We start from the raw sequence: 14,669 nt of genomic DNA on the forward strand, positions 1-14,669 counted from the left end.
TTAATGTGGAAATGTATGCATTGATACATATACATGTAAAAATATATAAATAGCCTTTTTCATTAACAAAGTGTATTTATTATTTATTCATTGATGTATTGTTTTCAGCATTTATATATTTGTTGATGCATTTATTTAATTATTTCTTTATTTATACATTATTGTATGCATTTCTCCCAACATTTATTTATTTATACATTATTGTATGCATTTCTCCCAACATTTATTTATTTATACATTATTGTATGCATTTCTCCCAACATTTATTTATTTATTTATTTATACATTATTGTATGCATTTCTCCCAACACTTATTTATTTATTTATTTATACATTATTGTATGCATTTCTCCCAACATTTATTTATTTATACATTATTGTATGCATTTCTCCCAACATTTATTTATTTATACATTATTGTATGCATTTCTCCCAACATTTATTTATTTATTTATTTATACATTATTGTATGCATTTCTCCCAACACTTATTTATTTATTTATACTTTAGTCATTTTTTGTCCCTCATAGTTTTCAGCATTTATATATTTATTTATATATTTATTGATGCATTTATTTATTTATTTATACATTAGTCATTTTTTGTCCCTCATAGGTTTGTTGACCTACAGGCTGTAAACAATCCTGTCTGGTGTTCTCCCTCCCTCCCTCCGTGCGTCGTACGTAACCCTCTAAGCTCCGCCCCCGGGCTGGCTCTCGCGTACCAGTTACGTATTACCGTAAAAAATAGAAACTTCCAAGATGGCTGAGGCCGTGGACTCCATGCATTTCGCAGCAAACAGCAAAACAAATTCACCTAAACCCCTGATAGCTAAACGGCCGCCGGAGTGCCGACCGCAGTCTTCCAGCGACATTTACCCGCCGCCCCCTAAGAAGGTCCGGGTGGAGGAGAAGGGCCTGAAGCACAGGAAACTGAACGGAGAGGTGTGCGCAGGGGAAAAACACAACGGGAAGCAGAGTTGTGGTAGCCCAGCGAAATGGAGTTTCGGCCCGGCCAAGGCGAGCCACTCCACCGCCGCCGCGGTGCCAGTGACCCCCGCTCGGAAAATCTTCAAAATCAGCAACTTCCTCGCCTCGCCGCCGAAAATGAAGAAGGCGAAAGAGAAACGAGTGAAGGAGAAGGAGAAACGCAGTGAGGCGCAGCGGAGCTCAGCCCTCAGTGTGGACAGACTGAGCCCTGCTAGCTGCCATACAAAGACCGAGAACGGCGACATGAAAATGCTACAGAGAGGTAAGCAAGGCACAGCCAACCTGCTCATTAAAGCTCTATGTTAAACCACTTCATGCTCAAATTTAAATCTCCATGTTATTCACTAATGCAATAAAATGCATTAAATGTTATTATGTAATTTCCCCATGCCACAGGCCTGAGTGTGTATTAGGCCCAGAGAGAGAGAGAGAGAGAGATATATACACGTGGAAATGTTTGTTCGTCAGTTGTGTTGCTTCAGCTCGGATGTCTCCTCTCCTGCTCTCTGCACAGATCACCGTGTGAAGGAGAAGGAGAAGAAGAAGTCTAAAGAGTGGAAAAATCACAGAACGCCACCTTTACATGACATTGCAAGAGAAAACGGAGAAGTGTTTTCTCCACAGGAAGGTGAGGATGAAATGTGACAGTGAACAAATGGGATTTTTGTTTTCTTTTAGTCACAACTTTTATTACAAAAGTCTGATTTATATGTTTTCACCTGGTTGGACTGAGGCAACTTTTCTAAAATTACTATTTACAACAACTACTTGTGGAAACTAAGTCAAATTCATTTAAACAGATTAATATTACAAAATGTGATAAAATATGTCTTCATTAAAGAACATCAAAATGTTAAAGTTCCTACAAAAACCTTTACACGTGTGTAAATGTCCATGATTTACACTTTAAGTCTTTATATGTGATTTTTCACACTTAAATGTATAAATCAAGTACATCCTCTGAAAATAACTCTGTGAGTCATGACTGTCTACAATGGGTGTAACACCCGAGTCCCACTGTCTGTGATGCTTTCAGAGTTTTCAGAGTCCTATCTTCACTTTGTTTACATCGCCAGGACGGCCGGCTGACTCCTCCCCTCGTGTATAAAAGTTGTTTAATTGAGGGACTAGAGAAAAGAAGAATAACATACTGTACTCACTGCTTAACTGTGTTTCTAGATCACGCTCATTTCAGGTAAATTTACATGCAGTGTGAAGATACCAGCATAATAAAGATCGCTAGCATTAGCATGCTAACACAATAATGCAGCGCGAGTTGTTTTGGTTTCATGCTGGTGCTCAAGGGCGACATCTGCTGGATCAAAACAATCACATTTAAGTGTAAAAAAATACAGACAATATAGTTACTTAATTTTCTGACTGATTGTTCTGAATCAAAACATTTTGTTCTCTCCCTCACAGATTGTCAGGAGAAGCCCAAAGACGGTTCAGAGGACGACCTCCTGCTGAAGAAGCTCAAGAAGAAAAAGAAAAAGAAGCACAAAGACGGCGAGCGGATGAAGGAGAGGCACAGTCGACCCAAAGTGTACCATCGCTCATGTCAAACAGTTTGTTCGGGAGTGTCCTTGGGTTTGCCTGACTTCCTCGGTCGAATGAATGGAAACAACAGCAGCAGTCTACTCCACGCTGCAGCAGCGCCGCCGCCGCCGCCGCCACAACACCAACAACAACAGGATCTCGCCGCTACCTCTGCCTCCATCACCTCCATCGTCAGAGACAGACTCTGCTACAGCTCCCCGCTGCACTGCGTCCCAGAGCCGGGCCTTTCCGGTCTGGAGTTCGGCCGGCTGATCCACATCGAGCAGCAGGCCAACGGGGGCGCGTCTGTGGCGCACGCCTACACCGATCAGCTCTCCTGCCTGTCCCCCGCCGAGATGCAGCGTTTCGCCCAGGAGTTTGTAACGCTGTCGTTCAGCGAGGATAACGCCCAGGCCGCGTGTTTTGTGATGGGGATTATACACGGAGCTGCTTCCTACCTCCCAGACTTCCTGGACTACTTCTCCTACAAGTTTCCCAACGCGCCAGTAAAGATGGAGGTGCTCGGGAAGAAGGACATCGAGACGACAACCATGGTCAACTTCTACTCTCAGGTAACAGTCTTTCTTTCAAATTATTTTTTTTAAAGGTTTATTTTTGGGCTTTTATTTGAAAGACAGGACAGTGGATAGAGTCAGAAATCAGGGCGAGAGAGAGAGTAGGGAACGACATGCAGGAAAGCAGCCACAGGTCGGATTTGAACCTGGGCCACGTGCACAAACCGCTGCGCCACCAGCACCCTTCAAAATTATTTTTATTGAGTTTTCTCGGATGCATGTTCACATTGCAAATTAGATGGCACATTTAAACCCAAAACATCCAGAGTAGATCGATACAGAAATTAGTGTGAACATTAGTGGAAACTAATAAGTCCAGAAGAAAGCATGAGAGTACAAAAACAAACAAACACAAGGACAACAAGCATACAGACAACAGACAGGACAAGAGATAAAGAGACACACACAGACTTACAAAAAGGGGGGGGGCATGATGGGGTGGAGATTCCAGTTAGGGCTGGGCGAGAGAGAGAGAGAGAGAGAGAGAGGAACTGGCAGCTCTACAGAAGACGCGTATAACGTTATTTTAATGCAACATGAACTACATCGATATTAACGATGTTGTCCTCCCCTATATCTGGATTGAAAATATATCGATATATCTTAAAAACTCGATATATCGCCCAGCCCTAATTCCAGTTGCACAATAATCAGAAGGTTGTCAGTCAAAACATGTAAAATTAATCTGCTGAATACTCATCAATTTCTTCACAAAATTAACAAAACAATCCCAAGTCTTATGAAAGTTCAGAAGGGAAAGAGTCTTGTTTTTAAGTTCTCTCGTTGACTTGTTTACTGAGGAGGGGGCTCTGTATGTTAGAGGATGCTGCAATGTCCACTTTTGATAGTGTGAAGTGTCTTAAAATGTGGGGAGCTCAGACTCACACGCTGAAACAACACATCAACAGTTTCTTTGTGTTGAGTTCTCTCTGTCAGTCTTTATCCAGACTGTTGAGGGAAAGAGCGTCACACACACACACACACACACATCTTGAGATCTCTTTTTTTTTTTCCCGCTCTCGAAAGTGTTTCAGCATCCAGGATATCTTTTTACAGCAGAGTACCGTAATGTGGCGTCACATTGTTTTGTCACTTAACACTGAATAACTCTGATGTCTGCAGTTATAGCACTTTGATTATTTGGTTTTTGAAAAATTCAGTACCTTCAGTGTGAAAAGATATGAAAGAGAAAACAAGCCCCCCCCCCGTAATAGATGGTTATTGTTATGTTATCTCTTCACTTCTCCACCAGTTTAGTCACTAGTCAGTATCAATCAAGTTAACGATTAATAAACTTTATGATCTTGATTCTTGGAGTTTTAATTGCTTGACGTCGTACAGAATCGGTATGAAATAATTTCCTCTGTAATTTCAAACAATGAAGTGCTCAGTCCTAATCTGAAAATCCTGTCATATGAGTGAAATTGAAAAGATATCAACAGGAATTTTGCAGTCAGGGACCAGAACAAAAATATGAGCACAAGTTCAGACTGTTAAATCCAAGTGTGTTTTATATGGAGCTTTTCTTTTAATGTTTGTTAGAAGAGCCTTTTGATAAATGATTTCCATTCCAATTTTTGTTTTCTTAAGTTTACAATTATTCCATGTCACACTTTGTAACAGTGCAATACAGTGACACTGGGTGTACTATTTCAGATCCCTTCCACTTTAAAAAGTTTTAACTTGTATTAAGTCAGCTGAAATGAGTGATCTCAACTTTTACAACTATTGCAAATCATTGCATTCTTCTACCAAGATGAGTTTCCTCCAAATAAATTGTCTGTGCAGTAAAATCTCAGATTAAAACGTAACCCCAGGCTTCCTACATTTCATAAGAACCTGCTTTATTCAATAACTGGCTGATGCAAAGAAACCTAAAACCTGGAGTGCGGAGAAGAGCAGACTTAATTAACATAATGAAAGTTTTGACAGCAAACACAGAAGAATGTGCAGTTTCTTTTGGACATAACCTGGAGCCCCCTACACTCGAGAAAATAAAACCAAACACTGGAAACTCAGACGTTATTATTTGTTTAATGACTCACCGTGTCAGTCACTGGCAGTGAGAAGCTTTTATAGGATAGATGCTAACATCACATGCACTTCAGTTACATCTGCTGTTCACTTATTTTTACTCATCTGAGTCCTATAGGGGTTCAAAAATGTTCGTATTTTCTCTACATGTTTTTTTCTTACTATGGCGATTCTGATGCACACTGCTCTGATACCTGTCATCAAACGGTGAGGTGAGCAGTGGTGGGTTGGGCCTGATCCAGAAATACCCATCGAGGGAGAAGAGCAGATGTGCTTTATCGTCCTTTTTTCAGACTGTCCGAAATTCCCATTAGCATCACCTTGTCAAATAAGATATAAATTATAAAGTATCTTTACTCCACTCCTCTACAGTTTCATTTGAATTCCAATCACTTCATCATTAACGCTTCTTGTGTTTGCAGCCGCCCCTCTGTTAAGTATTACATCTTTAAAATGAAGAAAGCAAACATGCGCAATCCACATTTTTGTAAGAAAAACAAGGGGAAAAAATCTGTTAATTGCTCTCGAGAAAAGTAATGACATGTTGAGAGTTTGCTTTTTCCTTCTCCCTCATTAGAAAGTCTCTTTTTTTTAAATTTAAAAATAGAGCTATTTTAATACAATTCCTTCTCCCTGAAACGTCCTTCTGATCATATTTCTGTTGATTCTTAGCTGTTTATGACTCACACTGTTTTGAGGTGATATTATTTCTGCCATTGTCTTGTGTCGAGACATTCACTTAATAATTATCTATAGCTTTTGTAAATTTACACAATAAGGAAATCGGATCCACCTTGGTCAACATTTAGTTAAATAATGTTACATAGGATAAAAAATATCACACACAGTTTCATCTTTTCAACATGAAAAAATCTATTTGAATTTAGGTCAGCAAAACCTCATAAATATTCAAGCTCGAGACCCCACACTGAGAGACAGAGTTTCCGGGGTATTCCTCCTCATCAGTGTTTCCCCCAGGTTGATCTAGCTGTTTCCACATATGCTCTCCTTCAGTCACACACACTGCCCCTGAACTCCTCCTGTGTTGGCTGTTAATATACACCTAGCAGCTTCAGAGGGTTTTCAGGTGTCTGTGCATCTCAGCCTTTCCCAAACGTAAGACTGCAGCGGGCCGCTTTGAAATACAAAATTACTCCAGGGCCCGTTATAATATATATATTTTTTTTTTATGACTACAGCTATAACTTTCAGTTAGGGTAAATTATTGGACATGACAACATGATATTATGGAGAGATAGACACCAAAGTTTCCTAAACATTATGTCCATGAATAGTCATGACTCTCCTTACTAATCACTTAAAGGGTTGACTCATGGTAAATCATCATTATTGTGATATTTATTTTATTTTTATACTTGGTGGAGGGCTTTTCGCAGCCCACCTGCAGTACCAACACGGCCCACCGGGGGGCCGCGGCCCACACTTTGGGAAGCACTGCACTATCTGATAGCAAGGGGGGGCATTAGGTATGCATAGACTGTATAAAACTCTCAGTGATGTCACCCATTGGTTTCAAGTCTATTGGTGGCAGTCCCTTGCTTTCTCAACCAAACTTTTGGTCTTCTTCATAACGGGCAAAGATGTGCAGCTGTGCAGTCGAAACCCATCATGCATTCAGTCGTATTAAAATATGCACAGTAGTACAGTTTCATTGCAGGGTGGGGCTTCAGTTTTCATTTTGGCAATCTGAATCAGAAATACTTTATCCATCCCAGGAGGAGAAATGTGTTAAATCACCTCTCGTTTTAGAGCATCACGTCCTGTGACGATGCATCACATCAAGGACAGGGCTCGTGCTTCTTCTTTGACTGTCCTCGCTTGGATTCATTTTTATTTAATCTATTAAATATGACATAATTGGCACCTCGTTTCATTATGTCATTAGCTCTATTCAGAATGCTGTTTCAAGGCGCAATGTTTACGCCCCTGTGACGTTTGGGTCTTTAAATATGAATATGGGGGGGGGGGGGGGGGGAAGTGATCCCCGTCTGTACTGTCATCGGAGGAGGAGCAGGGCAGCGCTGCGGTGTGTGTGTGTGTGTGTGTGTGTATGTGTGTGTGCATGTCTGACCGTGTGTCTATTTGGAGCGCCTGCTGTGCAGTGCTTGTGAATTCCCCCGACTAGGACACCAATATTACACCGTCTAAGAATTGATGTGAATGTACAAAGATGTAATGAAGGGGCTAACATTACACTCCTTTACCTGCTGAATGATGCTCCTCTTTTATTCACTTCATATGACAGTATCACAGTTGTGTAATAGTAACGGTTTGGTTGTGTAACAGGAGTGCACCTTTTTGTACTTCATGGTTTGGATGTCACTTGTACTCCATGATTGACTTTACTCTACAGGTAGGATATTTTATTATTTTGCTGTGTGTGTGTGTGTAGCGGACGGTTTTAATGTCCCAGAGTGAAAACATGGCCTACAGACAACAATCAGTAATCAGAATAAAAACAGAAATGCAGACGGTCTTGGTTTTAATTCCAAAGATTCAACGATTGGGTTCTTGTTTTCTGTATAGACTACTGGGAGAAAATCCCTTGGGGCATGATCAGCGATGATTTCAACCAGGTGTAGATAATCAAATTAAGGGAAACAGTTATACAAATGAAGTTTTTTTAAAAATGTGTATTTGTTTCATGAAAATGACACATAAGCCAGCTGATGTAAAAATGAAATCGCCTCATTGTCTGCAACAAAATTATGACCCTTATGACTGCATTTCTCATTGAAATAAACTTAAGTAAGCATAAACAAATAAATGGAATCTGAAGCACTTGCAATTTAAGAATGAAATATAAAGGTGGGGGAAACATTTTTCTTTGGTCTTCAAGAATTTAACAAATATTGGCTGGGTTTCTTTTCCCCCCCGTTGTATCAAAACAGGAATGGTTATTGTTTGATTTTTACTAGAATCATAACAAAGCTTATAAAAACGTGTGACTATACAACCTTAATCACAACACATATGGGTGGCATTTAAAACATTGATCCACAACATTAAATAAAACAGTAGATCAAGCGTTTGTAAAAGAGGACAGCAGAACAGACACGGGCAGCGCTGTTACTCTTCATATCACACAACACGCAGCAGATGAATGATTTATCCTCAAAGCCCTGATGTGACTATGGCTACTTAAGATCATTCATTGCCCGTTCCTCTTTAGGGCCACCCACACACACACACACACACACACACACACACACACACACACAAAGCTTTTTATTCAGATATAACAGACAATTTTTGCCTTCTTATGTCATCAGCCAAATGAACTCACACTGAACCCGGTAATCCCTTCCATTGACCTCCTCGATGCCACATGCTCACTCTGTTTCATTAGCTGATGCTAACTTGTGAACATTATCAGTTTTACTCACTAAATGTCTTTCATCCTCCACCCTATGATCTCTTTTTCTAAATTAACCGAGGACCCTCAGCAGCTGGATAAAAGTCTTAAAGAGTAAACAGAAAAGTCAGTTGAATTGCACTCTTAACACTAACTGGACAGGGAGTCTACTAAAGATGGGGAAAAAACAATTTATGTAAAAAAAAAAAAAATCGAGATTCTTATCTTGTGAGATTTTAAATAGATTAATAACTTCCAAAAACCTTCTTTTTTTTGGGCTGATCAGTCACTACATACACTACTCTTAACCCTCTTGCATCACAATGAACATTTTTGTCCATTTGGTCAGATTTTACCTCTTCATCTGGTCATCATTTTGTCTGTGTTAGTACATAAGGCACCATTTTTTGTAAGAAAGTCTCTCTCGACATATTTTTGAATGCACATTTTATTTTTTTTAATAGATCAATAGAACACTGTGAAACATGTTTACTAGCCTCTTAAGTCACTAAGGACAACATGTCCATCCCAAAAAACTGCGATGAAAATAGAACAGATTGATATTTTGTTCCACTTTTTTTTTTTTGCATAAATCTCTTCAACAACTTCAGCCCTGCTCAAAACTATCAAATATTGAATAATTATCAGGATAGTTTCCTTTTTTATAGCAGTTTTTTGGCATGGACATGTTGTCCTTAGTGTCTTAAGAGGGTAGTAAATTAAACTGATGCCTGAGAGTTTTAAACTCAGTAGAATGTCAAATGGAGCAGCAGGAATTTCAGCCAGTCTCACAGATGACTGGAGTAGATCCTGAAGTATGTACTAATTCATAAATAGACTTTTTGAGTCATGAATCCAGAATCGTTTTGAATCAAAAATAGATTCTGAATCGACCTGAATGAGACACCCATGAGAAGATTCCCAGCCCTGGAGTCTACTACAGGAGGATTGAAGCGTTTAAGAATAAAGGACATGAAATAGTTGAGGCAGACCTTGGTACCCCCTTTATATATTGTGTGAGAAGAAACTAGTGCTGATGACAAGACAAGACAGAAATCTTTGCATTTAATTTCCTGTTTATTACCAAGCTGTTACTAATGATTGGTGCTTTAATAGAGGAACAGAAACATTAACACCATTTATCTTAAAAACCCAGACAGTCCTAGCCTTTGATAAAACTTCAATTCAGTTGTTTTGCTTTTCTTTACCTGTTTGTGTTTTAGATCCAGCACCCACCGAGGGAGGTGCATGTCTTTTTTATGATTTTTCAGGCATAAAATATTCACAACATATTTTTTTAAACGTGTCTCAACAGTCAGTGAAGTACATTTCAATTTTAATTGTTGATGTAGTCAAAGTATAAATAATTCACATCAGATGGGTCTGACCTTTTATTATTGGTTGTCCCTCCTGCAGGTGAAGCGGACATATTCCCAGGGAACGTACCGCGCCGGGGCCATGCGGCAGGTCAGTCTGGTCGGGGCTGTGGACGAAGAGGTCGGAGACTACTTTCCGGAGTTCATAAACATGTTAGAGGACTCTCCCTTTCTAGAGGTTAGTGTGTTTATGTCTGCAGACTTGTGAAGAGCCTGTCTTATGTTTCTTTGTTAATGGCTATAAATCTATAACAAAAAAGTGTTTGACTCTGTTAACGCAGCGGACTTTGCCCTGGGGCACGTTCTCCAGTCTGCGGCTGCAGAGCCCCACTGAGAGCGATGACGGCCCCATCATGTGGGTCAGACCCGGAGAGCAGATGATCCCTATGGCAGACATGCCGAAATCACCCTTCAAGAGGAAAAGGTGGGCTGTCATAGTGATTCCTAAAATATTTGAATTGAAATACTTTCATCTTACCTTTAAAGCACCACCTGCATTCACAGCTATTTAACCATCCATTACACACATTAAGATTGTTTTCTCAGTCCACTGCACAGCTCCTACATTGCACATTTTGTACATTTTCTGTTTTTTATTTTACATTTTTAAATTATATTTTATATATTGTAATATCTTCTTATTCTTTATTTTAAGTTGTTGCTAGTTCTGCTTTATTTCCTTGTTAATTGTTCAGCACCAATACACCAAGTCAAATTCCTTGTATGTGTAAATGTACTTGGCAATAAACCCAGATTCTGATTCTGATCCCTGAACAAGTTCTAACTGTTGGGAATAAATTTGGGTTTCAGGTCCACCAATGAGATAAAGAACCTGCAGTATTTACCCAGAGCCAGCGAGCCCCGGGAGATGCTGTTTGAGGATCGGACGAGAGCCCATGCTGACCATATTGGTCAGGGGTTTGAGAGACAGACTACTGCTGCTGTGGGCGTGCTGAAGGCTGTGCGCTGCGGAGAGGAGTGAGTACTCAGTAACATGTCTTTATCCTCATCACACAGTTAATGCAAATACTTACAGGCCTGTTTAGAATACAACGCAAAACCTTAATTGGACAAATCTTATTATTATTATTATTATTATTATTATTATTATTTTATTCATTTATTTATTTTGATTGTCAGTGTTAGTATTATTTTTATTTGTTATTATTTCTTGTCTGTATTATTGATTTTGCACCAATGTACCTCTTATTATTTAATTTATTTTATCAGTATTGTTTTTAATTGTTGTGTCTTATTGGTGGGGGTGGAGTGTTAGGGGGGGTTGGGTGGCTTAATAGGAAACTTGTAGGGTGTCATTGTATTGTTATGTGTTCTGAAACCTTAAAAAAAAAAATACAACGTATACGCTGTGTCTGACAGCTTAAATACGGGAAGCCCATTTCCTCCGCTGGATAAAAATGTTAAAACTGTAGGAGCTGACCCAATGTATTTAACCACCTCAACCACCATTAGCACATACATTGTGGTACCTTTTACTCTACAATTGTTGTGTGTACATTTTTTTTTTTTAAAACAGTCTTGCTAATGACTTTGTTGTGTGTTGCCTTACAGCAGCGACGCTCCCGCCCGGATCACCAAAGATGTCGTGTGTTTCCACGCTGGAGATTTCCCAGATGTGGTCATGAGGCTGCAGCTGGACCTCCATGAACCTCCTCTGTCCCAGGTGGGTTGCATTTATTAAGTTGTTCCCGGTAGGATTCAAGGATTTAAATAGACGTAAACAAATGTTTCCGTTTGTCAGAACAAACCTCAAAGAGCCGGAGGCAGCAAACACTGATGATATGAGAGTATTCAGGTGCTGAAGAGACATGGAGCCTGTGGACACTAAACACTGAGATAAAGGAGAGTGGATATTTGTCCTGAATTTGCCAGCTTGCCAGAAACATGTCCTATCTCTGCTGCACACTCAAATCAACTCTATAAATGCAATTTGAATAAGTAAAGTTTGTTTTTACAATTGTATCCCCTAGTGAAGCCTCTCCCAAACTTAAGACCGCCGCGGCCCGCTTTGAAATCCAAAATTCCTCCATGGCTCGTTATAAAACATTTTTTTATGACTACAGCTATAACTTTCAGTTAGGGTAAATTATTGGCCCTTACAACATGACATTATGGCAAGATAGACACAAAGGTTTACTAAACATTATGTCCATGAATAGTCATGACACACCTTACTAATCACTTAAAGGGTTGACTCATGGTAAATCAAAATTATTGTGATATTTATTTTTAAAATTGGTGGAGGTCTTTTTGCGGCCCACCTGCAGTATCCACACGGCCCACCAGGGGGCCGCGGCCCACACTTCGGGAAGCACTGCTCTAGTGTCAAAAAAACGTCAAGTAATACATTTCAAATGAAAAAGAAATAAAAACTTCAGAGCTTATTCTCTCGACCTGTAACATGTTGACTGTGTTATCAGTGTAGAGTGTTCTCATTTTTTTTTTTTTTTTTTTTTTACTACAATGTTAGAATTGAAAATTTGATGATTTTAACCAGGGATTACTGAAAGTATTTTGTGTTCCCTTTGCTCCCCCGCAGTGTGTGCAGTGGATTGACGATGCCAAGCTGAACCAGCTGAGGAGGGAGGGGATCCGATACGCTCGGATACAACTCTACCACGATGACATCTACTTCATCCCCAGAGGAGTCGTCCACCAGTTCAAAACTGTGTCCGCTGTCTGCAGTCTGGCCTGGCACATCAGACTCCAACAGTATCACCAGCATGAAGAAGAGGAGGAGGAGGAGAAGGACCAGTGTGCACCCAGAGAAGAACCACTTCATATCAAAGAGGAGGAGGAGGAGGAGGAGGAGGAGGAAGATGATGATGATGATGATAAGGAGCTGGAGGAGGTGGCATGCGACCCAGTTGTGGATACAGTGACAAAAAAGGAAGAGATGTATGCTGAGGAAAGAGAGAGAGCTCACACGCTGGCTTTTACAAAAGAAGAGCAGGAGAACGCCGAGCCGAAAGAAGTGTCAACAACACAGTCTCTACCTTCCATTAAACAGGAGAGCGATGAAGATGTAGTCACTCGTACACTAACAGAGCCCAAAGCTGAGGAAGATGAGAACGGGGAGAGTAAGGGAGGGGGAGATGAAGGTGCAGAGACGCTGCAGGAGGAGGAGGCTGGAGTGGACAGTGCAACCTTAAAGACACTACAAGTGAGGAAGGAGAACGACCTGGAGGAAGAGAGGCAGCTGAAGACAACGACACCGGGTCAAGGTCTGAAAGAGAAAACTAAAGATAACATAGCCAGCACTTACAACACGCATCAAATCAAAAAGGAAAAAGATAAAGTAAAGAGGGATAAAGATGAAAAGGAGAGGGTGAAAGAGAAGAAGGACAAGGAGAGAAGTAAAGAGAAGGACAGGGATAAAAAGGACAAGGGGAAAGACAGGGACAAGGTGAGAGAGCAGGAGAGATTTAAGACCGAGGGAGGTGCGTCGACGCAGCCTGTGCAGCCGAGCAGAAAAAAAGAGGAAGACGAGCGGACGAAAGAGGGCGGCAAAGCCTCTCAGACGTCCCTGCACGCGCACAGAGACGAGAAGTGGGCCTCAAAGGAGTGGGACTCGAAGACGCAGCCCCACGTCAAGAGAGAGAGAGAGCACGCGGGGAGCGATAAAGACGGGAAGGGAGCGTCTCACAGAGAGGAGGCTCGAGACGCGAGCTCGCATAAACACAAGTCGTCTCACGGGAAGAAGGAGAAGAGCGGGCAGAGAGAGGGCAACGCGTCGGGCGCGGCGCAGGCGAAGTCGGGGAGAGAGGACGGGAAGGCGGTAGCTCAAAAACCTCTGAGCGCTCAGGTTAAGAAGGAAGGAAAGAAGGAGAAAGACGTGAACAGTAAAGAGGAGAGGAAGAAGCCTGCCGCCGGGCCGCCGCCAGAACACAAACAGCCGCGGACGCTCATCACCTTCGACCTCTTTAAGCCCATGGAGGCTCACCAGACTCTGGCCCTTTCCTTCACAGACAGTCGACCTAAGAGCCACCATCATCACGGTGACTCTCGAGGCTCCTCCTCAAAGCCCGGCTCTGACTCTCGGACACTTGTGCCCTCGAAAGGACCAAAAGTAAAGGACTCGACGCAGGGGAAACCCGCCACGCCCTTACAGGACACGAGGCCGCAGCAGCACTCATTAAAACAGCCCCTTAAAACACACACGCCCCAAACACAGAAAGACTTCTTAATATGAATGTCTAAGTCTTCTTTTTATTTACTGTACAACTTTGCGCAGAGGCTTTGTTAAAGTACTTGAAGATGCATCCTCGCTTCAGACTTCAACTGGTCTTTTTTTTTTTAATTTGTAATAATTGACGAGCGGGTGCATTACTTTGTTGACACACTTAAAGGCTTTATATGTGATTGTTTTGATCCAGCAGATGTCGCCCTTGAGCACCAGCAGGAAACCAAAACAACTGGCGCTGCATTGTTGTGTTAGCATGCTAATGCTAGCGATCTTTATTATGCTGGTATCTTCACACTGCATGTAAATTTACCTGAAATGAGCGTGATCTAGAAACACAGTTAAGCAGTGAGTACAGTATGTTATTCTTCTTTTCTCTAGTCCCTCAATTAAACAACTTTTATACTCGAGAGGAGGAGTCAGCCGCCGTAAACAAACTGAAGATATGAGCCTTTAAAGTCTTTATGTGATTTTTCACACTTAAATGTAGAAATCAAGAATATCCTCTGAAAATAACTCTGTGAGTCATGACTGTCTACAATGGGTGTAACACCCGAGTCCCACTGTCTGTGATGT

General features: G+C 41.1%; 1 protein-coding gene across 1 annotated transcript; it reads left to right on the plus strand.

Moving 5' to 3' along the window:
* The first annotated feature begins 701 nt into the window (after window positions 1–701).
* LOC109999940 (lysine-specific demethylase RSBN1L) lies at window positions 702–14,177 on the plus strand. The gene is made up of 8 exons (XM_020655120.3): window positions 702–1,251; window positions 1,504–1,617; window positions 2,412–3,100; window positions 9,930–10,067; window positions 10,171–10,313; window positions 10,700–10,867; window positions 11,462–11,573; window positions 12,450–14,177. Exons 1-8 carry the CDS (start codon window positions 762–764, stop codon window positions 14,100–14,102), a joined length of 3,507 nt encoding a protein of 1,168 aa, XP_020510776.2. The 5' UTR covers window positions 702–761; the 3' UTR covers window positions 14,103–14,177.
* Window positions 14,178–14,669: the final 492 nt, after the last annotated feature.

This window comes from Labrus bergylta, chromosome 7 (genome assembly GCF_963930695.1).
Source record: "Labrus bergylta chromosome 7, fLabBer1.1, whole genome shotgun sequence".
NCBI classification, from domain to species: Eukaryota; Metazoa; Chordata; class Actinopteri; order Labriformes; family Labridae; genus Labrus; species Labrus bergylta.

What these genes read in the sequence shown, in the direction of transcription:
- LOC109999940 (XM_020655120.3), top strand. Translation starts at nt 762, where the DNA reads ATGGCTGAGGCCGTGGACTCCATGCATTTCGCAGCAAACAGCAAAACA. An exon ending in AGTGTTTTCTCCACAGGAAG is followed by an intron (nt 1,618 to 2,411) that starts GTGAGGATGAAA and finishes TCTCCCTCACAG; the next exon opens with ATTGTCAGGAGAAGCCCAAA. An exon ending in AGGACTCTCCCTTTCTAGAG is followed by an intron (nt 10,068 to 10,170) that starts GTTAGTGTGTTT and finishes CTGTTAACGCAG; the next exon opens with CGGACTTTGCCCTGGGGCAC.